The sequence below is a fragment of the Neofelis nebulosa genome, chromosome 10 (genome assembly GCF_028018385.1).
Source record: "Neofelis nebulosa isolate mNeoNeb1 chromosome 10, mNeoNeb1.pri, whole genome shotgun sequence".
NCBI lineage: Eukaryota > Metazoa > Chordata > Mammalia > Carnivora > Felidae > Neofelis > Neofelis nebulosa.
The window spans coordinates 105,786,653-105,813,087 of record NC_080791.1 but is presented as its reverse complement, the minus strand read 5'-3'; the positions used below and the strand labels follow the sequence as shown (position 1 = coordinate 105,813,087).

Sequence of the window (26,435 nt, the reverse complement as noted above, 5' to 3'; positions counted from 1 at the left end):
CAAATACTTTCTAAAAACGCTGCACTAATTTACCATCTCACAATCTGTTTTCTCAAACTCTTGCCAAGTGTAAGAGATATGGTCAAACCTCCAAAGTTTGCCAATCTCATACATGAAAAGTCCACTCCACCTTTTCAAAAAATTTTTATTTATTTTTGAGAGAGAGAGAGAGAGAGAGAGAGAGAGAATATCTAAAGCAGGCTCCACGCTGTCAGCACAGAGCCTGACTCCAGGCTCGAATTCACAGTGAGATCATGACCTGAGCCGAAATCGAGTCCGATGCTCAACCGACTTGAGCCATGCAGGCTCCCCCATCGCACCGCCCCCTACCCACCTCCTTTTTAATTATGTGATGGAGTTTGATCATTCTTTCATGTTTATTGGCTTTGTATACATTTTTTTTCTTATGACTTCCTGTTGATGTTGTTCATTTTGGTTTATCTTTTTCTTAATGATTTTATTCATTCACCCAACTAATTGCACTAGTACGTATTAGGGATACCACAGTGAACAAGACAAAGCCTCTCCCTCATTAAGTTTATCATCCAGTCAGGGAGACAGAAAATTGGCAAAGAAAGAATAAATTAATTACAAATCCTAGGGAAAAAAAAAACACAAAAAACAGATGATGTTAAAATCATGAGGGCAGCATGGGGGAGCACCTTCCTTAGAAAGAGTAGTAGTCATGGAAGGAACATTTGGAGAAATGAAATTTATGTGGGGAACAGATGGTTGAGAAGGAGACCATCGCGTGAGGAACAGGGGATCACGTTTCAGGCAGAAGGAACAGCCATATGCCAGAGCTCTAATTCAGGAATGAGCTTAGCATATTTCAGAAAGAGAAAGGCCACTGTGGCTATAGAATACTTACTTAGGGAGGGAAGAGAGTCACCAGATGAGACTGGAGAGGTAGGCAGGGCCACAGGAGTAGGAATTTTATCTCGAGTGCTGTAGGAAACCAATGCCAGGTTTTAAGCAGGAAACTGACACGATCTTGAATTCTCAACGATCACTCAAGCTGTTCTGTGAATGGATGGGAGGGAGCCAAATGTGGATGAAGCAGGAAGGCTCATCAGGAGACCACTGCAGGAATCCAAGCTAGCGACAATAGCTTGGGTACAGTGGAGACCCCGGAGACTGAGGAAAAGGAAACTTAACGATATTTCTGGAGGTGTGTGGCAGGACGGGAAGCGAAGTTTCAAAAATGACTCCCAGGTCTTTAGCTTATTTGACCTTTAGCTTATTTGACCTTTGGCTTATCTGAGTGAACAGAGCATTTACAAAGATGGGGAAGAGAGCAGGAGGGGAATGGTTTGGGAGGTGAAGCGGGAGAGAGCCATCTTAATTCGGATATAATGTTATGACATCCCAGCCGAAGCGGCAAGAAGGCACTGGTTACGTGAGTTAGAAGCTCCAAATCACGGTCTGGACTACACATAAATTTAATGAGAAACGCTCTTCCTGTTTCCAGCAGGAAGCCTGAAAGTAATTAAGTTTAATGGTGTGAACGTTATACGTCAATTAAACCTCAATTACAAAAGGAGCCTGGGTGGCTCAGTTGGTTAAGTGCCCAACTCTTGATTTCGGCTCAGGTCACGATCTCAAAGTTCGTGAGGTCGAGACCTGAGCCGGGCCCTGTGCTGACAGTGTAGAGCCTGCTTGGGATTCTCTCTCTCCTTCTTTCTCTCTCTGCCCCTCCCCTGCACGTGCTCTCAAGCACTCACGCGCGTGCTCTCCCTTTCTCTCTCAAAATAAATAAAATAAAACCTAAAAAAAGAAAGAGCAATGAGTTAGAAATTTAAAAAAAAAAATGGTTTAGCAATGAAGAGATCTTGCACTTATATTGGGCCATTCTCTCAAGACGCAATGCACGTTGAGTCAGAATGGCTGATTAGAAAGAGGAAATCTTGAGCAGCAGGAAGGAAGCAGGGGACAGACCGGCTGCACCATTGTAGAAGGGAATGGCGAGTCTAGAGCCCTCCCCGCACAGTGAGGCATCTCCTCTGCCAGGGCTGAATCACTTGGCCGCATTTTTATAAAAACTCTAACCCAGTTCTTAAAAGATAGTTTAGATGCCACAGTACTTGGTGAAGGAGTCTCTCTTTTCTGGGTTTTCCTATGTAGCCTTTCTGGATGAAAACTTCTGTTCTGGTACAGTAAATAAGTGAAGTGTTGAACACACCGTGTGACACAACTCAAGTGCTCAAGTCCTCACTGCTATTTTTTTTAATTTTTTTTTTTAACTTTTTAAAATTTATTTTTGAGAGACGGAGCATGAATGAGGGAGGAGCAGAGAGAGACAGGGAGACACAGAATCCCAAGCAGGCTCCGGGCTCTGAGCTGTCAGCACAGAGCCCATCGCGGGGCTCGAACCCACGAACTGTGAGATCACGACCTGAGCCAAAGTCAGACGCTTAACTGACTGAGCCACCCAGGCGCCCCCTCACTGCTAATATTAACACTGGAAAAAAGGACCCTGGCCTGAGAGCCAGAGGTTCTGGGTTCATTTCTTTATTCTAACTAGTATATGGGAAAAAAGAAATTTATGGGCTCACCTAGCCTGGAAGACCAGCCAGATAGGTCACAGAAACTGAACAGCTCCGGAAACCAGGGCCTCTGGAAGCAGCAATTCAACACTTTCTAATGTCTCTGCTTTTCTTTCCCTGTTGGCCTGATTCTCTCTTACTGCAGAAAGGTCTTCTCCATGTGACAGAAAACACGGCTGAGCCTGCTAAACAGTCCCAGCAGAAAGAATGCTCCCGCCCCCCTCTCTATGTCTATGAATTAATCCTAGGGAATGACTCTAATGGGCTGCAAGCTGTATGTCTGACCCTGGGGCCAATTACTGTTGTCAGAGGAATGAGACAGTTGGCCAGGCCTAGGTCCCAAGTCCAGGAGCAGTGGATCTGGGCTTCGGGGAACCTTCTTGTGGGTGGTCACAAATCAAAAGCAGTCATAGACCAAGTTAATATTCCAATTCTGTCACTTGGCTGCAGACTGTTGGTTCTCATAGCCTCTCTGACCCTTGGTTTTCTCAGAATGAAATGGAGATTTCTGACGGATCTACCTATTTTTTTTTTTTTTTAAATAATGAGGATCAGAGGACACATGTTGTATAAAAATGCCACACACATATTATCTTAGTGAATAACACCGGTCAGGCCAAGCTACTTTGTTTATTTATCTTTCTATTTATTTATCTATATATTTTATTTATTTGAGAGAGAGGGGGAGGGGGGAGAGAGACAGAGAGAGAGAGAGAATGTGCAAGTGGGGCAGAGAGAAAGAGAATCTTAAGCCCCGATGCCGGCTCAATCCCACAGCCCTGGGATCATGACCAGAGCCAAAATTAAGAGTCTGACGCTTCACCCACTAAACCACCCAGGCCCCCCCAGGCCAAATTACTGTAACCAAGCTCACTTGATTAACAATCTATTAATTTGGGGTGAAAGTCATAATTGTTTTTTAAAAGATTCAATAATTGCAACAACAAAAACGGTAGAATAAGGCTGTCAAATTTAGTTGCCTTATATGACGGTTGGGGATTCCAACTAAGAGAAATGGACTTATTATCAAAAGCATTATCTTTAGCTGGATACCAGAGATATGGTGTCTTGAGTAAAAGTTTCATCAAAAAAAAGCATAGGACTGCTAGTGCCAGAAGGCATCTGGCTTCTTTACTTTAGACAAGGAATCTTGAGACCAGAGAAGGTCATATGACATCCAACGTAACACAGCAGTAGGTGGAGTAGCAGGACGAGGTCTGTCGGAGGTCTTTCAAATACCAATCCTTATTCTTTCCACTGCACTGCTGCCTCCCTTCCTGGCTACATCCTACTGGAATTTGATGGATTCTTGTCTAACTTGGAAATGCATTTAGAACAGTATTCGACTGGGGGCACACCTGAGTGGCTCAGTCAGTTGAGCATCTGACTCTTGATTTCGGCTCAGGTCATGGGATCCAGCCCTGAGTTGGGTTCCTTGCCGAGTATGAAGCCTGCTTGGGATTCTCTCTCTCCTTCCTTCTCCGCCCCTCCCCTGCTCACACTCTCACACGCTCTTTCTCTCTCAAAATAAATAAATAAACATTAAAAAAAAAAAAAAAAAAAGCTGGGGCACCTGGATGGCTCAGTGGGTTAAGCGTCTGACTTCAGCTCAGGTTCTCCCGGTCCGTGGATTCGAGCCCCACGTCTGGCTCTTTGCTGACAGCTCAGAGCCTGGAGCCTGCTTTGGATTCTGTGTTTCCCTCTCTCTCTCTCCCCTCCCTTACTCGCGCTCTGTCTCTGTCTCTCGAAAATGAATAAGCATTAAAAAAAAAAAAAAAAAAAAAACTTAAAAAGAAATAAACACATAAAATAAAAGCTTATCGCTGCGATATTTATACAAGCGAAATCTTCTAAACAGATGTCCGGCAATAGGGAAAAGGCGAAATAGGTTAGGGCATGTGCACTTGATGGCTTGCTACAGTGAATAATCTCAGCATCATATTCTACGCGTAGCCTTTTTCTTTTCTTTTCAATAGAGATCCTCTGTGCAGTAAAGTGGGGCATTAAAGGACAAGCAAAAAGTTGACATGGATGCCTGGGGCACTGCAGACCAATTTCCGGGGGAACCTGACTGCTCTGGGGCCTTCTGGTTTAGAAGTGCCTTCTCCAGTTTTCCAAAGGCCAGTCTAAGTGCCTGGGAGGCAGCAGGTGCCCCAGGGAAGCTGATTGTACCATCTCTTCTTTGAACCAGGGTGGCCTGACCTCAAATACGTTTATTGAACCTACCTTTAGGAACTCTTGCAGAGAGGAACCAAAAGGTACCATCTGGCCCAGGGGTAAATTCCAGCTCCCCCCCCCCCTTTTTTTTTTTTTAATTTAAATGCACATTAGTTAACACACAGTATGGTATTGGTTTCAGGAGTAGAATTTAGTGATTCATCACGTACAAATACCCAATGCTTGTCCCAACAAGTGCCCTCCTTAATGCCCATCACCCAGTTAGCCCATCCGCGCCCCCGCCCAGCAGCCGTCAATTTGTTCTCTACGTGTAAGAGTCTCTTTGTGGTTTGCCAGATGTCCTATTGTGTGTGTGTGGTTGCAGCTCTTTGCCTCCGTCCCCTTATCTATAAAACAGTGGGTGTAACATAACATATACCTTAACCTGTAAGGTACTGATACTCAAGACAGTAATAAGATCCCATTGAGGACATGCCAGAAGCTCATCCTCCAGGAGCCCCTTGATCCCCAGCTCCTGTGTTCTCAGAATGTAAAATGAAAGGCTACTGTTTCTAGCCATCCCTGTGCCTCTAATAAAAGTGTGATCTTCAGACCCTTCTCTTTAGTGCAAGCACTGGATACCATAAACTCCTTTTTAATGATACTTGACATAACTTAGCTATTAGGAATGACTTTTTCCTGAAATTTTTTTAAAGATTTAATTTTTTAAAATAACCTCTACATCTGACGTGCGGTTTGAACTTACAACCCCAAGATCAAGAGGCACATGCTCTACCAACTGAGCCAGCCAGGGGCCCCGTGTAAATGCTTTCTCTTAAAACAAGGACTGACTCAGCTAACTCGATTAGAGTCTACCGTGTGTGAAGCACGGGGTTCACTGTGTCCCCACATAGTATCTAATTTCGCCGAAACCTAGAGACTAGGAAAATGGCTTTGATCTTTTTTTTTTTTTTAATGTTTATATATTTTTGAGAGAGACAGAGAGAGAAAGCAGGGGAGGGGCAGAGAGAGGGGGACAGAGGATCTGAAGAAGGCTCCACGCTGACAGCAGCGAACCCGATGCGGAGGCTCAAGCTCAGGGATCATGAGATCATGATCGGAGCGGAAGTCTGACGCTCACCCAATTGAGCCACCCGGGTTCCCCATTGATCTTGAATGGTCTGAGGTACCGTCAGTTGAGAAAAGGCTGCAGCAGGGGGCTACGCACCACCAGTACTCTTCCTCCTACACTAGTTGACTTTGTAAAGGATCCAGTCCACTGTCTGTGGATGTTTTAGGATTCTTGACAAAACAGATCAAAACCTGCACTCACATCTCAGGTGATGTCAATGGCCTACAGCAGTTACGTTACTTGAATATGGTCTGGTGAGAATCGGCATTTGGGTCTTAAGCGAATTGCCTTCTGTTCCCTGAGTAAGTTTAGTCAGAACAGTTAGGAGTATTCCTAAGTCCCAACCTGTAATTAAGCATGTGACTCATTTCCTGGGTAAGGCAAATTAATGGGATCAGCAGAGCCCGGGGGGGGGGGGGGGGTACAAAGGATCTGTCCATTTGGCCCCGGACTCAGGCCTGGAAATGAATCTTTTCACAATCTACATGATCATCTTTGTAGGAGCACAGGGATGGGGCACCTGGGTGGCTCCATCGGTTAGGTGGCCAACTGTCGATTTCAGCTGGGGTTAGGACCTCGAGGTTCGTGGGATCGAGCCCCCCACCAGGCTCCATGCTGAGCATGAGTCTCTCTCTCCTTCTCTCTCTCTGCCCCTCCCCAACTCATGTGTGCACACTCTCTCTCGCTCTCCAGAAAAAAAAAAAAAAAAAGTAGGAGCATAGGGACATGAGAAGACAATAGGGCATTTGTCTAGTGGTCTATATGCTTGCTAACCTGTATTTTTTTGAGATTGAAATGATCAGTTCAACAAATTCACTGATTCCACACAGAACCCCAAACGAGGGTACTTTGAATACATCAGGCAGAACTAAACAGAATTCATAGTCCCTGCCCCCCGTTATAATGTAGTTAAGAAGGAGGCCAAAATACATGACGCTGGGATACGAACACTTGTAAAGGACAGAAACATGGATGCAGATTCATGTCACACAAACTGCTTAAATGATGAGAATTTTAAAAAGGAGTCATTTGCGTCTATCCTTTGGACCTATAATCATTAATCTGTCTTCTCCAGTGGCTTTACAGGAGGCATGATCCGGGGTGCCTGGGTGGTTCAGTCGGTTGAGCATCCAATTTCAGCTCAGGTCATGATCTCACAGCTCGTGAGTTCGAGCCCCGCGTCGGGCTCTGGTGCTGACAGCTGGGAGCCTGAAGCCTGCTTCGGATTCTGTGTCTCCCTCTCTCTCTGCCCCAACCCACTTGCATTCTGTCTCCATCTCTCTCAAAAATAAACATCAAAAAAAAATTTTTTTTTTAACTAGGCATGATCTGTAGGGTGTTGGACCTTGTATTCTATCACCTATTGAACTGACAAAGAGCAGATACTTCACAAATATTAATAAAACACTGGATGAATGGTTTTAGGAAGGTGAGGTTAATCAAAGAATCATCCTACAAATGGCATTTAAAAAAAACAAACTTTTTTTTTCTGGTGGTGATGGTAAAAGTAAGGCATGCTCATAATAGAAAATTCAGACAGTATTAAAGACAATATAAATTACCTTGCTCCACCCATCCAGAAATAATCACTATTATCAGTTCCTTCTAGTCTTTTTCTAGGGTGATGATCACCTCTCTTCAGCCATTAAAATTTCATCACATTATTTTTAATGTTTTGCATAATATTCCATTGAGAGGCATTCAGATGGTTGCCATTTTTTTTGCGATCACAAATACTGCTTCAACGGATATTTTGTTTATAAATATTTTTCCCAAAAGATTTCCTTAAAGCAGAATCAGACCTGTACATACAGAGAAAAAACTGATGGTTGCCAGAGAGGAGGAGGCTGGGGGTGGGGTGGGGTGGGTAAAATGGGTGAGGGGAGTGGGAGATACAGGCTTCCAGTTATGGAGTGAATAAGTCACAGGAATAAAAGTCACAGCATAAGGCGGGAAAAACAAGATTTCCCTAAACTCTATCCCTAAACATGAAATTACTGGAAACATTTTTTTTTTTTTTTTGGGACAGAGAGAGACAGAGCATGAACGGGGGAGGGGCAGGGAGAGAGGGAGACACAGAATCGGAAACAGGCTCCAGGCTCCGAGCCATCAGCCCAGAGCCCGACGCGGGGCTCGAACTCACGGACCGTGAGATGGTGACCTGGCTGAAGTCGGACGCTTAACCGACTGCGCCGCCCAGGCGCCCCTACTGGAAACATTTTTAAGGTTCTAAATAAAGTTGCCGAACTAGTTTTCCAGCAAGTTCCATCCACTTACATTCCCCCTAGAAGTATAAGAGACTTCACTACAGGAACAATGGTTGTAGCAAAGTCTTTCTTCTTCTTCTTCTTCAATGAAATGAAGCAACTTTACAGAAAAACGAAGAATATTGAACTATGAAATGTTCTCGCCGTGGCTGACTGTCCTCTGATATTTAATACCCCTGGGATTCTTAGGTGATTCTAATTAGCAGATACATACTACTTTGGATTCTGCTCTTTTCACTGCACTTTCTACCTATCAATATAGTTCACACATTGGTCATTTTTTAATGGTCAGCACAGAGCCTGACGCGGGGCTCAAACCCCACTGTGAGATCATGACCTGAGCCGAAGCCGGACGCTCAACCGACTGAGCCACCCAGGTGTCCCATTAAATTCTTAAGAATCTTAATTAATCTCCACACTCAGCATAGAGCCCGACATGGGGCTTGATCCCCAGACCCTGGGATCATGACCCGAGCCGAAGTCGGACACTCAACTGACTGAGCCACCCAGGCGCCCCCACACCTTGGTCATTTTTAATCACTCTGTAATTCCTCATCGTGCCTCCCAGGGAGCGTGATGGTTTTGTCAGGATTTGCGGCTGTTTCCGCTCTTCACTATTAAAGTTAGTAGTAAAACATCTTTGGAGTCTCCCACTCCTCACTTTGCCAAGAGTGAAATGACTTGATCAAAGAGTACAAATCATTTTATAGTTCTGATTACAGATGGCCAAGTTGCTGGGCAAGGTTTGTTTTGTTTTTGTTTTTTAAAGGAAAATGGTTACACCAGGGGGGCAGCTGCATGGACTATCATTCCTAAACAAGGTGCAACAGCCTGGAATCTTAACCAGAAGCCAGGACACCTGAGCTTCCTTGTGGGCACTTGGGAAGCTCCCTCCGCATTCCCAAACTCAATTCTCTTATCTATAAAATGAGAGATTTGGATTGAATGGGTTAAGGTCCTTTTCTGCCAGAAATCCAGCAGCATTTCCCCCAGTCTGTTTGTATGACCGACTCCTGACTCCTAGGGGCTCAGACTCCAGCTCACTGCTCCGGACAAGGTTCTGCTTGCTTTCCCTTGGCTGTAGAGTCCCATCAAAGTGCCCACATACAAGTGTATTCAGAGGGGAGGCAACAGAGGCCAGGGGTTCGGAGCACAGGCTGGTTTGGATATTAGCCCTGTCACCTACTAATGGTGTGACAAAACGTGTGACCTCTCCTTATCCATCTGTAAGATTTAGTGCTAAGTCAGGTTGTTGCAAAAATTAAATGGATTGTTTATAAGACACGAAGAACAGTGCCTGACACAGTACTTTATACAGTACTTGGTGACTAAGAGAAAAATTGAGCAGTAAACTCTGGGTCTCTTCCTACTGCAACAGCTTCTTGAGTGGCACTCCCAGCCTCTGGGTTGCTTCCTCCTTCCTTCCTAAAGCCCAGGGTCCTAAGCCCCAAGTCCTTCTACTTAGAGGCCTCCCATGGCTCCCAGGTGCCTCCCGGACGGAGCAGAGATGCCTCAGCTTGAAGACCCGGGCTCTTCGCACAACCTCCCTGAGGTCAGGAGATGGCCAAAGGCCTTTTATTTTAAGGATCCCAGTTAATTAAGAATAGACTCAAAAAATGAAAGAAAAAAAAAAAAAGGTAAACTGGGTTACAAAAATTGTGGGGCGTTTTTAAACGTCATTTGGGGCAAAATAAATCCTCAGCGCGTCCCAAACCCACGAAACCATAATGATGCGGCTCACAAGATAACCGCCAAAGGTTCTCACGGTTATTTCTGGCCGCACGACCGGTGGAGCGGCGTGGCCAGGGGCCCAAAGACCAGTCCCCGGGGGCAGCCCTGAGCCCCCGCCCCGCCCGCACAAACGAAATCCCGCCCACCGCCTCCCCGGGAGCGGGAGCCGCGAGAGCCGCGAGTCCGGAGGCGGCGCCCCTCGGTGACCTCCCCCGCCAACGGAGCCTGCGAGGGGGCGCGCCCTCCCGGGCCTGCCCCGCGCGGGTCCCGGCGAGAAGGCGGGGGCTCGCTCCCCGCGCCACGCGGCTCGACCAATGGGAGCGCGCGCAGCGAGGCTCCGCGGTCCGTGCCGCGGGTACTGAAAACCCGGCGCGCGCAAGCCGTCCCGCGCTCCGCGCACGCGAGGTCGGCGCGCGCTAGCCCGCGGGCCCCGAGCGCGCGCCTGACGCCCCTGCCCCGCCGGCGCGCGGCGACGCCCGGCCCCGATGGACCCCCAGACCCCTACCCGGACGCCGACCCCGCGCTACTTCACCTGGGACGAGGTGGCGCAGCGCTCCGGGCGCGAGAATGAGCGGTGGCTCGTGATCGACCGGAAGGTGTACAACATCAGCGAGTTCACCCGCCGGCACCCGGGGGGCTCCCGGGTCATCAGCCACTACGCGGGGCAGGATGCTACGGTGAGCGCTGCCGGACGCAGGCACGGGAGGAGGCGGGGCCGGGCGGCTGCCTCCGGAGGTTCCGTGCACGAGGCAGGAAGTTTGGCACCCGCGGAGTAACTCCCAGCTAGCCCGGGGAAGAGCCAGTAGGCGCCGAGCGTCCCCGTGGCCCGCGACCCCACGCGGGATGCAAGGGCAGGACAATGGCCGTGAAAACTGGAATCAGGAGAGCGGAGGTGGAGGCCGGCAACGGGCCCACACAAACAAAGGACTGCGCCGCCCTGCGTGCGTTCCGTCTGCGGTGTCCAGATTTAGGCAGGGCCCAGAGCAGGACAAGTGGGGAGGAGAGCCAGGATGCAGGGTGCCGGGGACCGCGGTGCTGCTGAGGCCGGGGGGCGGGGGGTGGGGGTGGGGGTTCAGTGGCCGGGAGACGGAGTCTCAACCTGTGTCTCGGTGGGTGGGAAGGGAGCGCAGCGGTGTCTGGACTGCGCGTGCAGGCTTGCCGAGCGGGAACAGGAGAGGGAAGCAGTCTCGGGGATAGAGCGGAGGTGGAAAGTAATTTGGCGTCCGCTGCCTTAGGCAACCCCGCACAGTGAGGGAGGGGCCTCACCGGCCGGAGAGGACTGAAGACTGATGGTGCACAGGGGGTAATAGAGCGGCGTGCAGAAGTGGGGGCGGGGCGGGCATACACTTAGCAAGGACCCTCGGAGCGGTCCTCGAATCCTGTGGGGAGGTCACTCGGCCGCAGGCCAGCGGGGTGTCCAGCCATTCCCCGCGGCGGACAGCAGTCTGCATTTCTAGGCTGTGTTTCGCATCCTTCCTCCTTCGGGCCTCACTAAGGGGTCCGCGTGCCACCCAGCCCCAGTTCTGCCCTTCCCCTTCTAGACCACCTGCTCTCGGAGCTACGGCAACTGGCACCTCCTGCCATATTTGGAGAGCCTGTGGGGCCCCGTGGAGGCTTTGCTTCAACGTGTCCCCTCCCCCCCTACATCCTTTCGCCATCCCGAGTCCGGCGGTTCGACCCCTTCCGCTGTCCCCGCCCTCCGCCCTTGCCATCCCGGAGGGCGCCTGGGGCCGCCAGAGTTCCCGTTTTGTCGCAGCGGAGCTTAGACGTCTTGGGCTGAGGGCCCGCCCCTCCCAGCGACGCGGCCGGCCGGGGGTGGCAAGGCCAGAGCCTGCAGGGGTCACCCCGAGTGACCACGGGGAAGCTCGGACGGCGGTGGAAGGCGAAGACGTGGGCTAGCGCATGCGCAGACGAAGCAGGCACCGACGCAGGGTCTTCCCACAGTGTGATTTGGGGCCCGGGCTGAATGGCTGGGCGGCGGAGTTGGCGATTGGTCCAGATTTGTGGTGCCACCGTCCACCGGCTCCGCCCCGGCTCCCGCCTCAGAGTGCCGGGGAAGGTTCCCCGTAAGGCCTGGGTCGGTCTGACCTACCCCACCTAAAGATTATCAAAAGTAGCCGCTCTGGGGCCGGGCGGGATCGGGGTGGTCAGAGTCCTAGGGGAAACCTGGAACCCTACCTGGAACGTCAGTCGGCAGAAGGGGTAGAAATGCAAAACTTCCCAGTTCGGGCGTAAGGAATCTAACCACATTTTATGAAGAACCCCTGCCTCAGAGAGGGTCTGTTAAAAGTCCCACAGAAAACAAACAAACCAGAAATCTCGGAGCCCCACCCATCCCGTCTAGTTGCTTCTCGCTTCTCGCTTATACCTAAATTCTTGTGCAAAAGCTGTCCCTAGACGTGCCTGGAGGAAAGGCCAGGCCAGAGAGGACTTTCTGTGGTCCCCCTACCTGCACTTCGTATTCCTTGGTGTGGTGCCTTTCTTTCTAGAACACATGTCGGGGTGCTCCTGAGCTGTGGACACCTGGGAAGGTCTAAGCACCCTCAAAGGGCGGCTGACTGGAGGGAAGTGGTTTGAACTTGGATCCGGCCTCCTTGCTGGGTCAGGAGGATGGCCTCTGGTGTGAGCCCTCCAGGAGTCACAGGGGACCGGGCTGGCTTCCTAACCAGTCTGTCTTCTCCCTTTCCTTGCAGGATCCCTTTGTGGCGTTTCACATCAACAAGGGCCTTGTGAGGAAGTATATGAACTCCCTCCTGATCGGAGAACTGTCTCCAGAGCAGCCCAGCTTCGAGCCCACTAAAAATGTGAGACTCTGCTGTTTGGAGACCCTGTGGTTTGTTAAAGGGCAGGGGGTAGAGAAGGCAGGCCTCGCTAGGCTCACAGGTGACCACAGTCAGTAGCTCTTGCAAGGCTTGAGGCCCCCGCTTCTCCCACGTTAGTCGTTGGGATGCAGGCCTAGGGGAGGAGGTGGGGCCTCGGAACCTCTGGTTCTCCAAGGCTACCGCCACCACCGTTACCATCACGGAGGCCTATCTGTCGAACCCTCACTGTGTCAGGCATCCCCTCGGCTAACCCTCACACACTTACAGACGAAAAAAGCTGAGGCTCAGAGCGGTTGAACAAGGTGGCCGAGAGTCACCCTGTGAGCAAACGGCAGAGCAGACACTTGAATCGAGTCTGTTTAACTCCGAAGACCACAGGCTCCTCGGCGCGACGCCAGAGCGCTTTCTCCTGTCCTTTCCTCAGTGTTGTATATTTACCTAGGATTGTGGACTTCCTGCAACGATCTGGGGGTGGAGGGTCCTCGAGCCTCAGAGGGCCCTTGTTTCCAGCAATGTTGGAGTACAGCTGGAAAGAATAATAGCCCTTCCCTCTCTACCCTTCCACAGAAAGAGCTGATCTACGAGTTCCGGGAGCTGCAGGCCACCGTGGAGCGGATGGGGCTCATGAAGGCCAACCATGTCTTCTTCCTGCTGTACCTGCTGCACATCCTACTGCTGGATGTTGCTGCCTGGCTCACCCTTTGGGTCTTCGGGACATCCTTTGTGCCTTTCCTCCTGTGTGCGGTGCTGCTCAGCACGGCTCAAGTGAGAAGCCATCACTTGGCTTGTCAGGAGCACGGCCGTGCTCAGCATCCTCGGGGAAAGCTCTTTGTATGCCTCAGAAGGTCACGAGCCCGGCCCTGTGCCGGGGCAGCGCTGAGGATGTGGGGCAGAGTTAGGGCAGAGAGAGATTTTGTTGTCCGTGGCTTCTGTCTGCTCCTTGGCCACGTGTGCGCCTTCATTTCCTCACGGCCTCCCCAACCCCTCCTCCACGGGCCCCCTTCTTTCTGTGGAAATTACCTGAAGCTTCGTAGTCCGGTTCTGCCATAGCCCAAGTGTGCCAAGAGCCCGGGTTCTGACTTCTCAGCAAAGCTTGGCTTTCTCCTCCCCACCACATTGCCCAACATGCTAATAATGCTTGGGGCCTAATGGCAGAACCCATTTGCCGAGCCTTCTCGCCTCTGTCACCCTGTCCTGTTTCGTACTCGGGATTCGGCACGTCCTAGGTCCTAGAACTCCAGAGCTGGGGAAACTGAAGAACAGGGAGAGGATAGTGACTTGCCCCCACTCTCATGTGAGTTAGCGGCAGAGGCTGAGTTAGGAGCCTGACTCCTTCCGGGTTGTGCTCAGGGTACTGTGGCAGTCACAGGGGCTAGGGAGACGAAGGAAGGGGGTGACGCAGAGGAGCCGCTGAGGTCAGTGAGAGGGATGCCGGAACGGTGGGTTTTGCTCTCAGCGCTAACCTTTCTCACCCAGGCTCAGGCTGGCTGGCTGCAGCATGACTTAGGGCACCTGTCCGTCTTCAGCACCTCTACTTGGAACCACCTGCTCCATCATTTCGTGATTGGCCACCTGAAGGTCAATGGGATGGGGAGGGGCTCTTGAAACTCCGGTCGCTGAGGGGTTTCCTTGGGGGTTTGGGGAGAACGCTGGGCTTTCGGACTCACGGCCCTACTTTTCCGTAGGGCGCCCCCGCCAGTTGGTGGAACCACTTGCACTTCCAGCACCATGCCAAGCCCAACTGTTTCCGCAAAGACCCGGACATCAACATGCACCCGTTCTTTTTTGCCCTGGGGAAGATCCTCTCCGTGGAGGTGAGTGGAGGTATCGGGGGAACGGCCTTAGAGAATGGGAGCCAACCAGAATGGAGGGCTCTGAGGGCAGTGCTCAGTGCGGTTAAGACGTTGGGGACGGCTGGCTGGCTGGCAGCTGTGGGAGGCAACAGGCAGTGAATAAGCTGCCGGGGGCAAAATCGTTTGTTCTCCCTGCTGAGTTCACGCCAGCAAGCAGCTAATTGCATAAAGGCACCTCATTCTGCAAAGGAGCCAAAGGATGACTGGGAGGTTATGGCGCAAATCTCTGGTCATCCTTGAAGGTGATGGACGGCCCTCCTCGGGGTGTTTTTGGACGCTCCTACCCCAGGCAGTCATCTTCCCGATCCCCGCCCCCCCCCTCCCCCGGCCCCGTGCACTTTGATATCCTCCCGTGCCTCAGTTTTCCCCATCCACAGGCTGTTTGAGTCTTCTTTGATGCCCAGTGCCTGGAACATCCATCCATTGGCTGGTTCTTCCCACCCACCTGACCCCAGCCTGACTTCCGGGGTGGTTAGCGTTGGGTTTGAGTTCCCACCGGAGTTATGAGCAAAAGTTGTAATGCAGTTGCTAAAGGATGAGCGTCAGCAGGAGGCTTTGAACAGCCAGCAGGGTTGTTTGCAAAATTCCTTTAAAACCTTTGTGCCAAGGCTCTCGGCTGCGGTCTGAGTTGCGCCAGGTTCCCTCCCTCTCTGTATGCTATGTCAGCATGCCAAGAATTCAGCTGTTCAACACCTTTCCATTCCAAGCATGAGTGAGTGCAAGTAGCCCGGCGGCCCTCCCCTCTGGCTATGAGGAGGACAATGCGGAGAGGCCTTACAGCACCTGCTGTCCTGACCCCGGGAGCCCCACGTTTGAGGCTGCCGCCTGTCCATAACATCCTAATTTTCCCACCCACTGCACAGGGACTTGGTTTGCTACACATCCAGTACTATGTTCTGGTCAACAGTGGGCAGACGTTGACTCAGCTCTGGCCCCACCTGCCTCAAGTGGCTACTTCAAGAGCAATATGGGTTGTTAGAGCATGTGACTCTTGTCCACACTCGTATCGTCACTGTAGAGAGTTTAAAAAAAAAAAAAAAAAAAAAAAAAGTGGGAGTTTAAGTGGAAGAGAACCTTCTCACACCGCTGCCTCTATTGCATCTTGGTACTGGGGTTTTCAAGAAACTCCTATCGGCAGACACAAAAAATAGAAAATGATCGGGGCGCCTGGGTGGCTCAGTCGGTTGAGCATCCGACTTCAGCTCAGGTCATGATCTCATCGTCTGTGGGTTCGAGCCCCGCGTCAGGCTCTGTGCTGACGGCTCAGAGCCTGGAGCCTGCTTCGGATTCTTTGTCTCCCTCTCTCCCTGCCCCTCCCCCACTCATGCTCTGTCTCTCTGTCAAAAACGAATAAACAGGGGCGCCTGGGTGGCTCAGTCGGTTAAGCATCCGACTTCGGCTCAGGTCACGATCTCGCGGTTCGTGGGTTTGAGCCCTGCGTCGGGCTCTGTGCTAACAGCTCAGACCCTGGAGCCAGTTTCGGATTCTGTTTCCTTCTCTCTCTCTGACCCTCCCCTGTTCATGCTCTGTCTCTCTGTGTCTCAAAAATAAATAGACGTTAAAAAAAAAAAAAAAGAATAAACATTAAAAAAAAAAAAGTTAAAAAAAAATAGACGATGATCTAGGACCAATAGATACGTCTTCCCATCTAGTTACAAGGCTGAGGATGGGCAGCCTGTTAGTAAATGCCTTGGCCACAGGGTGCTTGGCATTTGGTTCCACTCCTCTGGGCGCAATTCACCTGGTTGCTAATCCCCATGTGCAGCGGACATCTCACCCTCAATACAAACTTTGTGGCTCTGAGAGTTGAAACACATTAGGGCAGTTCTGAGGATCAGGATAGCATCTGATTGCCATTCAAGGAAGCAGCAGTGGATAGGGCTCCCATAACAGTTCCCAAATAGGAAGCCACTGTTCTTCCCACACACGTCACCGCACAAGACAGGTGCCCCTCGTCTGGCTCGATGTTGCTTGGGACGGGGTGAGCTTCACCCCAACATCCAGTTCATCGACAAACCTTGTTAATACTGTCTCCAAAACACCCCAGATCCATTTCCCCATCTCCACTGCTTCCTGTCTCCCCCCACCACACACACACACACACACACACACACACACACACACACACGCATCCATCTTGGAGCTGGGTTACCACTCCGGCCTCGTTGGTCTCCCTGCAACTGTACCCACTCCCACAGTTCATTCTCCCCTCCTCCTGGCAGAGCGAGCCTTTTAAAGTGCAAAGCTGATGATACTACACCTGTTGAAAGCCTTCCAGTGGCCTTCCCATCACCACCAGAATAAAACCCACGCTGGTTACTGAGGTCTTACTGGGGCTTTCTGAGGTCCAGCGTGAATTGGCCATCCGGAGTTTTCTAGCCTTGTCAATCTGTCTTTCTCTGCCGTTGCTTGCTGTTCCCAGCCATACTGCCCTTTCTGGCTGTTCCCTCTGCTTTAAATGCTCTTCCCCTGAACTTTTGCTTTGCTGGCTCCTTATTCGGGTCTCAGTTCAGATGTCAGCACCTCAGAGAGACCACCTTAGCCAAAACACCGCCTCTGTCACTTTGTCATATTTTCCTGTTTTTATTTTTATTTAAAAAAAATTTTTTTTAAATGTTTATTTTTGAGAGAGCGAGCGCTAGAGGGGGAGGAGCAGAGAGAGGAGACACAGAATCCGAAGCAGGCTCCAGGCTCCGAGCCGTCAGTACAGAGCCTGATGCGGGGAACCCACGAACTGCGAGATCATGACCTCAGCTTAAGTCCGACATTTAACCGACTGAGCCACACAGGCGCCCGTTTTTATTTTTTTATTTTTATTTTAAAAAATGTGTATTTATTTATTTTTGAGAGAGAGAGCACATGCACACAAGCAGGGGAGGAACAGAGAGAAAGACACACACACACACACACACACACACACACACACACACACAGAATCCAAAGCAGGCCCCAGGCTCCCAGCTATCAGCATAGAGCCTGGTGCGGGATTCAAACCCACGAACTTTGAGATCATGAGCTAAAGTCAGATGCTTAACCGACTGAGCCGCTCAAGCACCCCATATTTTCCTGTTTTTAATCTGCAGTTACCTTGAGCTCTGTTCACAGATTTACCACCAGCCTCCTGTCCTCAGATTACAAGCCCCACAAGACTAGGAACTTTGTGTTGTTTGCCTCTGTATCCTCAGCACTTAAAACAGTGCCTGGCACGTAATAGGTGCTCAGTAAATACTTGCTGAATTAATCAGTTAATATAGAAAGAATGTTTCATTTAGCAGAAGCACCTTGCACAGAATAAGCTGGTGATAGATAAGAACTGTTACTGTCAAAACAGTGGGGGGATGCAGGGAAGAAAGATGTGCTGGCATTCTGCTCGGGGGTAGAGCGCCACCTGTGTTCTGTGGTTATCTGGTTGCCAGAACTAACTGAGGCAGGCGGGGCAGAAGGAACCATCAAGGGAGTCAGCGGAGCTTTGCTGTCACGATCCTGGGTGCCCATGGCGAGAGGTTCCAGGCTGACTGACCCGGCAGCAGCAGCCTGTCTCTTCGGCAGCTAGGCTTACAAAACAGTCACTACCTGGAAAAGCCTTGCCAGAACCTTCAGACTTGCCAAGGTCTTGGTATCCTTCCCACAAACATTTGCCCAACTTTCCTTAGCATTCAAGGGATTTTATAAAGTTCTCGTTGAAATCAAGACACCAAAAGAGAGGTGGATGGATGGATGCAGAGGGAATACATACTGACCTGTGTAGGGGTATAAATTGTTGTCCATGGAGAGTTTGAAGTCAAAAAAGTACCAGGTGGGAGACAAGGTGGGGGGACGTGGAGGGGCCTGGACCCCTTATGACAGAGGTGTCTTTGGAGAACACAGGGAGTCCCGAGGACCCATTGACAGTGTCGTGCTCGTCATGGGCCATTGAGCTGTGGGCATGGGCCATTGAGCCGTGCACCGTGGTGTGGTGCACTTGGCTCATTACAGCCCAGGCCTTCACGTGCCAGGTGCTGGATGGAGGGAAGACTGGGCCTGCTGGAGCCTTCCAGTAGCACCAACAAGCTGACAGCCCCTGGAATAGGCCTGAACTCCCGAGCAGGGAAAAACCAAGGTCACGGCAGGAGGGGAAACGGGTGACTGGTTCTGTGGGTACTCATTTGCGTTTGCTTTTCTTCACAGCTTGGGAGACAGAAGAAAAAGTACATGCCATACAACCACCAGCACAAATACTTCTTCCTGAGTGAGTGACCTCTGGCGACACAGGGGGACTGTCTCGGGATGGGGGTGCCGATGGGATGGTGGGGAAGAAATGACTTTGTGGAGGTTTACGGCATTTTGAGTAATGGCCGGGGGAAGTCCCGTGTCCCCAGCTGGTTCCTCCCTGCCTGGGAGCCAACTGTCATGTCACCTGAGCAGGGACAGCAGGCATTTGTGTTAGGGGCAGACTTGTTCCTCCAGTCCCACCCTGGCTTTCACAAGATAGTTGAATAGTCAGGTGCAATTGTCCCAATTAAACCTTAAACTTTATCTTAGATCTTGTGAAACAGACGCACGTCAAGGTGACTCAGTGGGGCACAGTCCCAACACCCAGGGGGATAAAAGGTAGACGTGGCTATGGGAGCGGAGGAGCAGTGACAGCAGAAAAGGAGGACATTTCCTGCAGCCCGTCTTAAGCTCTTTCTGAAGACTGCGCTATGTTCTTTGCTTTTAAAATCTCCATAATGCCTAAAACTGGAGTTTTAGAATTCCTTGGAGAATTCAGATTTTTAAAGGAAGGGAGGGGAGGATTCCATCGATCCTATTTTAGCTCTAAAGAACTTATCCTAAGTGCCTATTATGAACCTTAACTACTGGAGAAGAATGTTAGAATCCATGGCACATCGGGGTAGAGGAGCCGCGGGTGAGCCCTGTCACGCAGGGGGTTATAGGTAGGCATCAGGGCCCTGCAGAGAAGGGATACAGAAAAGGAAATGGGACAGCATATAGGACGGGGCCGCTTCTTCAACTCCCGCTTTTAAGAGAAGCTTCTCTGCCCCTTCCCACCCCTGACCTCCAGGGCTTTGGGTTCAGTGGCATGGGCTCATTTCCCTAGTCCAAGGGAGTGAGCTTTCAGCCTATGAAGCATCAGCAGGGCCCCCCACCCCCACCCTGACGCGCCGCGCGCGCGCACACACACACACACACACACACACACACACACTTACCTGCTCCTGTCCCTTCACCTGCATGGCAGAGCAGCCAAGAACACAGGGCAGGTGATCGTGAGGCCAGGCAGGGGCAAGCCTGGGGCCGGGGCGCGTGGGGAGAATTGGAGGTGCTCTTCTAAAAGCATGGCAGCGGAGCCAGGTTCCGTGCGTGGAGCTTGAGTTTCCCAGCTGCCTTCTTCCACTGGAAAGGAATGCCACTCCCACCCCTCCCCATCCCGGCATCCTCTCGGGGGGCTCCGCCTTCCTCAGACTCGCACTCATGCCCACCGCAGTGCCTGCCGGTTCCAGTGGATCGAGGAATGCCAAGGCGGCTGGAAGGGGCCACAGGAACAGACGGCAGGGGGGCAGCCCCATGCCAGAGGCCCCCTCTCTGGCACTGAACTGCCCCCATGCTGCTCACACCTCCTCTCTGTCTTCATTTCCTCCCCAGTTGGGCCCCCAGCCTTGCTGCCTCTCTACTTCCAGTGGTATATTTTCTATTTTGTTTTCCAGCGGAAAAAGTGGGTGGTGAGTATCCATGGCCCCAGAGTCCCACATGCTTTGTCTTCAGTACCCTGATGGAGGGGAACGGGGTTCTCCAGAGGAAATCCCACTGCAACCGACCCCAGGCCTAATTTAGAGCAAAGTAATAGAACCAAGTATAGACCTTCCTGGTCTCTAGACGGGATGATCTGGGCTCAGCAGACGACCCGACTCCCAGTGCCCTCTTCCATCCTGCCGGCATCTCCTGAGGCTCTTGTGCTCAGCGGAAAGCCAGGGGCCAGCCAGGCTGGGAGGGCAGGGGGAGGGCAGGTGAGTACGAGATGGCACCTGCTCCCGGGAAATTTCTGATGAAACAGATGTTGTTGGCCCCAAAGAGGTAGAAGCAGGAGGTTCTGAGATTCCAAAAGGCCCTGCTGCCTCTGGTTGGATGAGAGGCATTGGAAAAGGCTTTGCAAAGTCCCTTCTGGCTGGCCTTGGAGGAGGTGGGGTGGAGCAAGGATGGACTCTGAGCAGAGAAGCCGGGAAGGGAGGGGCAAGTTTGGCCACTGGATCTGTTGTGGACTCAAGTGTCAGGGGAGGACCGTGGTGCAGAAAAGTGGCCGGAGGTTCAATCAGGGCACTGGTGCAGACCGAGCCTTGGTCCCGGAAGATTCATTTGGCAGCATGATGAAGGGATAAAGAACTTAGGTGGGTTGGGAGGAGCCGGAGGCAGGGGGCCTTGGCGCCTGTGAGAAACAGGCGAGGAGGACTGGGGGCTGCCGCCAGGATCGGAAGGAAGGAGAGGCGGCACTAGGTACGGCAGGACTGGGCAGCTGCGAGCAGTGGACAGGTGCTCCAGTCTGGGCACCTGGCAGAACGGCTGTACCGTGCAAATAGGTGGAAAAGGAAGAGGAAGAAGTGCTTTGTGCCAGTCATAGTGCCCTCTACCTCTCCACGCAGGACTTGGCCTGGATGATCAGCTTCTACGCCCGCATATCCCTCACTTATGTGCCGTTGTTGGGACTGAAAGGCCTCCTGGGCCTTTTCTTCATGGTCAGGTAGTAGTTGATGGGGGGAGGGGGGCTGGCAAAGAAAAGGAGGTGTTTGGGAGTCACGAGTCTGGTGTGGGGGCCGTGCCGGGGCTTTAAGAGGCAGGGGGTGTTTCAGGGGTGGGCTTGGGAAGATGGCCAGGCTAGAGCAGTAATCTGGGGGAGAGGCAGGGCTCTGACTTGTCCCCTGCTTGTCTGTGCGCCATAATCCACCAGGTTCCTGGAAAGCAACTGGTTTGTGTGGGTCACACAGATGAACCACATCCCCATGCACATTGATCACGACCGGAACATGGACTGGGTCTCCACCCAGGTAAGGGACAGTCACTTGGAAGATACCTGGGAATAACACAACTAATAAACAGGGTGGGTGGGCACAGATGCAGGCTAGGGGGTGGGGGCGGCAACAGTTAAGTCCCCCAACAGCGCTGCCTCATGAGCTTGAAGCTTCTGTCCTGCCACCACATGGAGAAGGGAGTGACCATGGAGACGGTCCCACACCCCCTCCTCTCAGCCAGCTCTACTTGGAAGAAGGCCGGCTCGGCCTTTACGTCTGGCAGGCAGAGTCATTCTCTCCCCTGCCCTCTTCTTCCAGCTCCAGGCGACATGCAATGTCCACAAGTCTGCCTTCAATGACTGGTTCAGCGGACATCTCAACTTCCAGATTGAGCACCAGTAAGTAGGGAGACCTGAGAAGCAGGGTCCTTGGGAGGGTCCGTGGGGGGGAAGCAAGGAGGTGGGAACAGTGGAATGGGAGCCACTGACTTTCCCGTTCTCCCTGAAGTCTCTTCCCTATGATGCCTCGACACAATTACCATAAAGTGGCCCCCCTGGTGCAATCCCTGTGTGCCAAGCATGGCATAGAGTACCAGTCCAAGCCCCTGTTCTCAGCCTTCGCCGACATCATCTAGTGAGTACCTGAGCCTGGAAAGATGGCTGGCAGGGGGGGAAGAGGGCGGGCAGTGGGGGTGGTGACGTGTGGGATAGGAGCAACAGGCAGGTGTCCCCGGTCCTCTGGAATGGAGGTCACCAAGACAAAGGCAGGGGGCCCTGCTGGTCTTGTTGGCCAAGTCAGGCCTTTGCCGTCAATGCCATGGCCCAAGCTCTTTCTCAGAAGCAAAGGGGAGGGAAGGGGCCATATGCCATGGAGATCAGCCTCCCTATACGGCTTCTGTAGGGTGGTTTGGCTTACGGGCTTGGCTCTGCCCTCTCTCTCTCACTGCTTGTTCCCAACTTGCCCCCACAGCTCACTGAAGGAGTCTGGGCAGCTCTGGCTAGATGCCTACCTTCACCAGTAACGACTGCCACTCCTCCCCCCACCCGGAAGAGATGTCTGTCTTCACCGATAACACCAGCCCACCGGGAAGGGGAGTCTGCACCAAAGCAGAGGGGAGCTTATGGGACAATGCCACTATAATTCTAATATTCAAAGGGGGTGGGTTTGAGGAGACAAAGGCTCTGACTCAAGCCCTCCCCCCCCCGCTTTATCTTCCAGGCACAGATTTAAGACCCAAAGGGGTAGGGGACCGTGCATGCCTTCTGGAAGGAGCGATGGGCCTGATGGGGCAGAGATGTGACAGTTTTGTTTCCTTTTTCTAGTTTGGCAGGTGCAGATGGTTGGTGAGCAAAGAAGGGGGTCCAAGGGTGTTGGAAGACTAGGGAGGACCTATTGAGCCCAGAGATCAGGAAGAGAATGAGCATAAAAATTCCACCCGGGGGTGCCTGGGTGGCTCAGTCGGTTAAGCAGCAGACTCTTGACTTCGTCTCAGGTCGCAATCTCACGGTTCCTGAGTTCAAGCCCCGGACTGGGCTCTGCATTGACAGCACAGAGCCTGCTTGGGATTCTCTCTCTCTCTGCTCCTCCCCTGCTCACATTCACTCACTCACTCTCAAAATAAACAAATAAACATTAAAATAGACAAATATATAAAATTCCAGCCAGCAAAGGGGTGAGCCCATCTCACTGGTCCGCTTCTCAGTGCCTTCACCCTCACATGCAAACCTCAGAGGTTCGCAGGCTGGTGGGAGACAGAGCAGCTGAACCTTCCGAGCAAGATTTAGAAAGGAAGGGTTAGTGCTTAGATTTGAGGCCTGGCATAGCACACTGGGAGGCTCAGCCTACTCTAGGGCTAGGGGGGACCTAGGTCTGCCTCAGGCTGCTGGAGAAGCACTTTTCCCACTTGTAGAAGTGGGCAGGGCAAAGGCCAGGGCTGTGGTAATGGAAACATCTGACTTTAAAGGATCCTGGCCCTACTGGTTTTGAGCTCATGGTCCAGCCAGGGCACCCAGGGAGCAGTAGGTCCTCGGTCTCGCCAAAACAGCAGAAAGAGTTGCTGGCCACTCGGAATCCCTTTACCTTGGGTTCACCTCTTGCAACCACCACCCAAGGAACAGGACACTTCTAGGATGGGGAGTCCATTTCTTGATCCATAAGCAAGTGACCACATGGGGCAACTGAATCTTCTCCCTTTGAAACAAATGAGGGCCCCCAGGGGTTTCCCTCTGCCTTCCTACCTGTAATTAATTCCAAGTTTAATAAAGTAGTTAGCACAAGTGGACCACATTGGGAGACCCTGAATTACCAGTCACCAGGAAACCACAGATTGTAGTCCTAAAGAATAGAAGGGCCGTAAGACATTGTCTACAACCTAACTTATGTTACAGTATTCCTTCTGAGTAGGAACAGTGAATTAAATACAATCACTTCATAGTTCTAAACCAGAGATAGGAAGATAAAACACAAGTTTTGTGAGCTATCTACCCTCAGCCGTTCAAGCATCCTTCCCAGCCGGAGACCAGGCAGGAATTTAGGACAATCTCTTTAAAAAGCCCACCAGTGTAATTCCGAAATACAATTTTTAAATCTGGTTCTTAACCGTTTAAGCCATCTCTAGACCGGACGAAGGAATGCACTCAGGAGCCTGCCTTAATTGCCAGGGTTTGTCGATCTGCCTTCAACACCTTCCCTCCTCACATCCACACCTTCAGTGCCGACGGGGGTGGGGGGATTAGTTGCCTGTTCAACAGCATCTACTCTAAGGGCATTGAGCATTGTGGATACAGAGAGGAGCAAACTTCAAAGTAGAAGGAAAAAGAGCCCTAGGAGAGTCCACACTTAGTTTTAGGAGAGAATAAAGATCATCTTAAGGCAAGTTGGGGTGGGGTTCGAGGTACCACCTATGGTAGGGCTGTTGGGATCGCTCGAGAGGTGTGTCAAAACAAAGATTAAAGAAGCAACGAACATGGGGAGGACAGGTTGCCAGAGCATACTCAGATCTTTTCCATTTGGCCAGAACCTGGTTTAAAACAGCCTGGGTCGAAAAATGAGAAGTAGAATTGAAACGTTCTACTTTCGTTGGCTTCCTCACTCCAGAATAGGTACTGACCCTTCCCTATCCCCCTGGTTCCCTGCTACCTAGGGTTTCAGCGTGGGGTCACCAGCCTGTCGAGCCATCCGGCTGCCAAGCTGAGCAAACCCAGTGATGCTTACTGAGCCAAGGCCGGGCCCTCGAAGCACTTCAACCACCGTGGCCTTCTCTCCTTAACCTAGACCGGTGTGGTCTCACGTGGCCAGAGGGACACCCCAGTGACAAAAGGCTTAGACCGTTACAACAGTAACAGGAGTAATTTCAAATCCAAGCAGTGACACGAGAAAACAGGCTCAAAGACCATACGAGTCACCGCCAGTCACAGACTGGCAAAACTAACCTTTGAACTCCCGTGTTCTAGAGTTCCGGGCTCTATGTGCATCTTTGTTTCTTGAATTAGGCCGACATCCGTGTCCTTTGTGTTGATGTTACTACATCTCCAAGAAGTAAAGCTGAAAAATAAAGTTAATTTTGACCACCTGAAGGCTATAGTCACTTGTAATCCACGAAGCTCTTGTCTGTCTGTCAATGGGAGAATTTAGGCCTGTGCTGTAAGGTACCACCTACCTCTGGCTCTTTCTGACCAGGAGTTCCCAGATTCCCCTTTGCACAAGGCCTTTGGGCAGAACACCAGGATCCTCTGAAAACCAAGGCACGGGTGGGCTATGGCAAGGAAAAGGGAAGCCAGGCCCTCCTCATGACCCCCTGTGTTCAGATGCTTGACTGGCCAGACACGCTAGGCAGGTGTCCCATGCTTCTGTCATGAGGCAACACCCTGGCCCTTTTGAACGTTCTAGTCTCAGTATAGTCCCGATTAGTCTCCTTTCTGCCCAAATCCTTCTCTGCTGGCACAATGCCTTTTTAACCTCAGTGCTATTACAACAGCTCTCTTTGAGCAAGAGTATTAGACGTGCTAGGTAAAAATTTGTAGAACTGGTTTTCCCCCTGCAGTGTGCGGTGGTTAAACCTTTTAGAAAAGACCGGACAACTGGAACTGAAAACGAGGAAAAACCGCTCTGCATGTTTTGACTGCCACAGGATACAAGCCCTTAACTACTGCACCGAGGTGATCAGGTGATTGCTCCATAGGAAGTCTTTCTGCCTCTGGGCCCCATCACCAGAACCACGGGCTTAGCCATCAAATTCCTTGGGGCTCTTGTTACTTGTGTGGCGCGGGCCAATCGGAGAAAATCCGTTTCAACCGCTGGAGACAGCAGTGAACAAAACTACGATCCCTGCCCTCGGAGTAGAACCTTCCGTCTATACCAGTGGTTTTCAGGGTCCCATCGTCAAGGGAACAGCACTGCCGGGGAGACTATATCCCGCTCCTGCTTCAACTGGAGCTCATATCCTGAGATTCCATGTAAGATTTCATTTGAAAAACAGGTTGCTCCATGAGAAATTTTGAAAACCACCAGCCTCTAGTCTTCTACCCGCTTAATCTGTTGGAACACAGGCAGCTTAGATTTCCGGCTGCTTAAGTGTCCCCGGTAACTTTAAACAGCAGTGATAGGAATGCTAAAAAAGGAGAAACTCAGGACAGCGCCTTGCCAAGTTTTATCAGGATTATAACTTTTCAAACATTCCATCTTTATGGGAAACAGCAACCTGAATTTGATGTCACAAGAGGAGCGAGAAAGTGACTTTTGAAGTGTGGTTTTGAGCAATTTATAAACCGGTAGAATAAATGCTCGGATGCCGTGAAGCAGTTGATCTAAATTGTGAGGCTTTCTCCGAGAAGCTCCTTTATCCCACACAGCAGGTGGAAAACTAGGAACCCATTCGATTTATTAAAACTTGTTTCCCAGAGGGGCGCCTGGGTGGCGCAGTCGGTTAAGCGTCCGACTTCAGCC

At 51.3% G+C, this 26,435-nt stretch overlaps 1 protein-coding gene and 1 long non-coding RNA gene across 3 annotated transcripts in view; one reads left to right on the top strand and one right to left on the bottom strand.

Moving 5' to 3' along the window:
• The window catches only part of LOC131487997 (uncharacterized), a 47,523-nt gene extending 37,033 nt beyond the window's left edge, over positions 1 to 10,490 (bottom strand). The window contains exon 1 of the long non-coding RNA XR_009250042.1: positions 10,366 to 10,490. This is a non-coding gene — a long non-coding RNA (uncharacterized LOC131487997). The remainder of the gene's footprint in view (positions 1 to 10,365) is intronic.
• On the top strand, positions 10,125 to 25,066 carry FADS1 (fatty acid desaturase 1). Of its 2 annotated transcripts, none has more exons than XM_058689275.1 (12): positions 10,125 to 10,510; positions 12,527 to 12,637; positions 13,223 to 13,420; positions 14,132 to 14,233; positions 14,341 to 14,469; positions 18,676 to 18,736; positions 20,134 to 20,210; positions 21,126 to 21,223; positions 21,431 to 21,527; positions 21,810 to 21,889; positions 21,999 to 22,124; positions 22,461 to 25,066. In XM_058689275.1, the coding sequence occupies exons 1-12, from the start codon at positions 10,319 to 10,321 to the stop codon at positions 22,510 to 22,512; spliced, it is 1,323 nt and encodes a 440-aa protein (XP_058545258.1). In that variant the 5' UTR covers positions 10,125 to 10,318; the 3' UTR covers positions 22,513 to 25,066. The 2 variants fall into 2 exon arrangements, with proteins under 2 accessions (XP_058545258.1, XP_058545259.1); XM_058689276.1 differs by lacking the exon at positions 10,125 to 10,510 and adding an exon at positions 10,617 to 10,774.
• Positions 25,067 to 26,435: the final 1,369 nt, after the last annotated feature.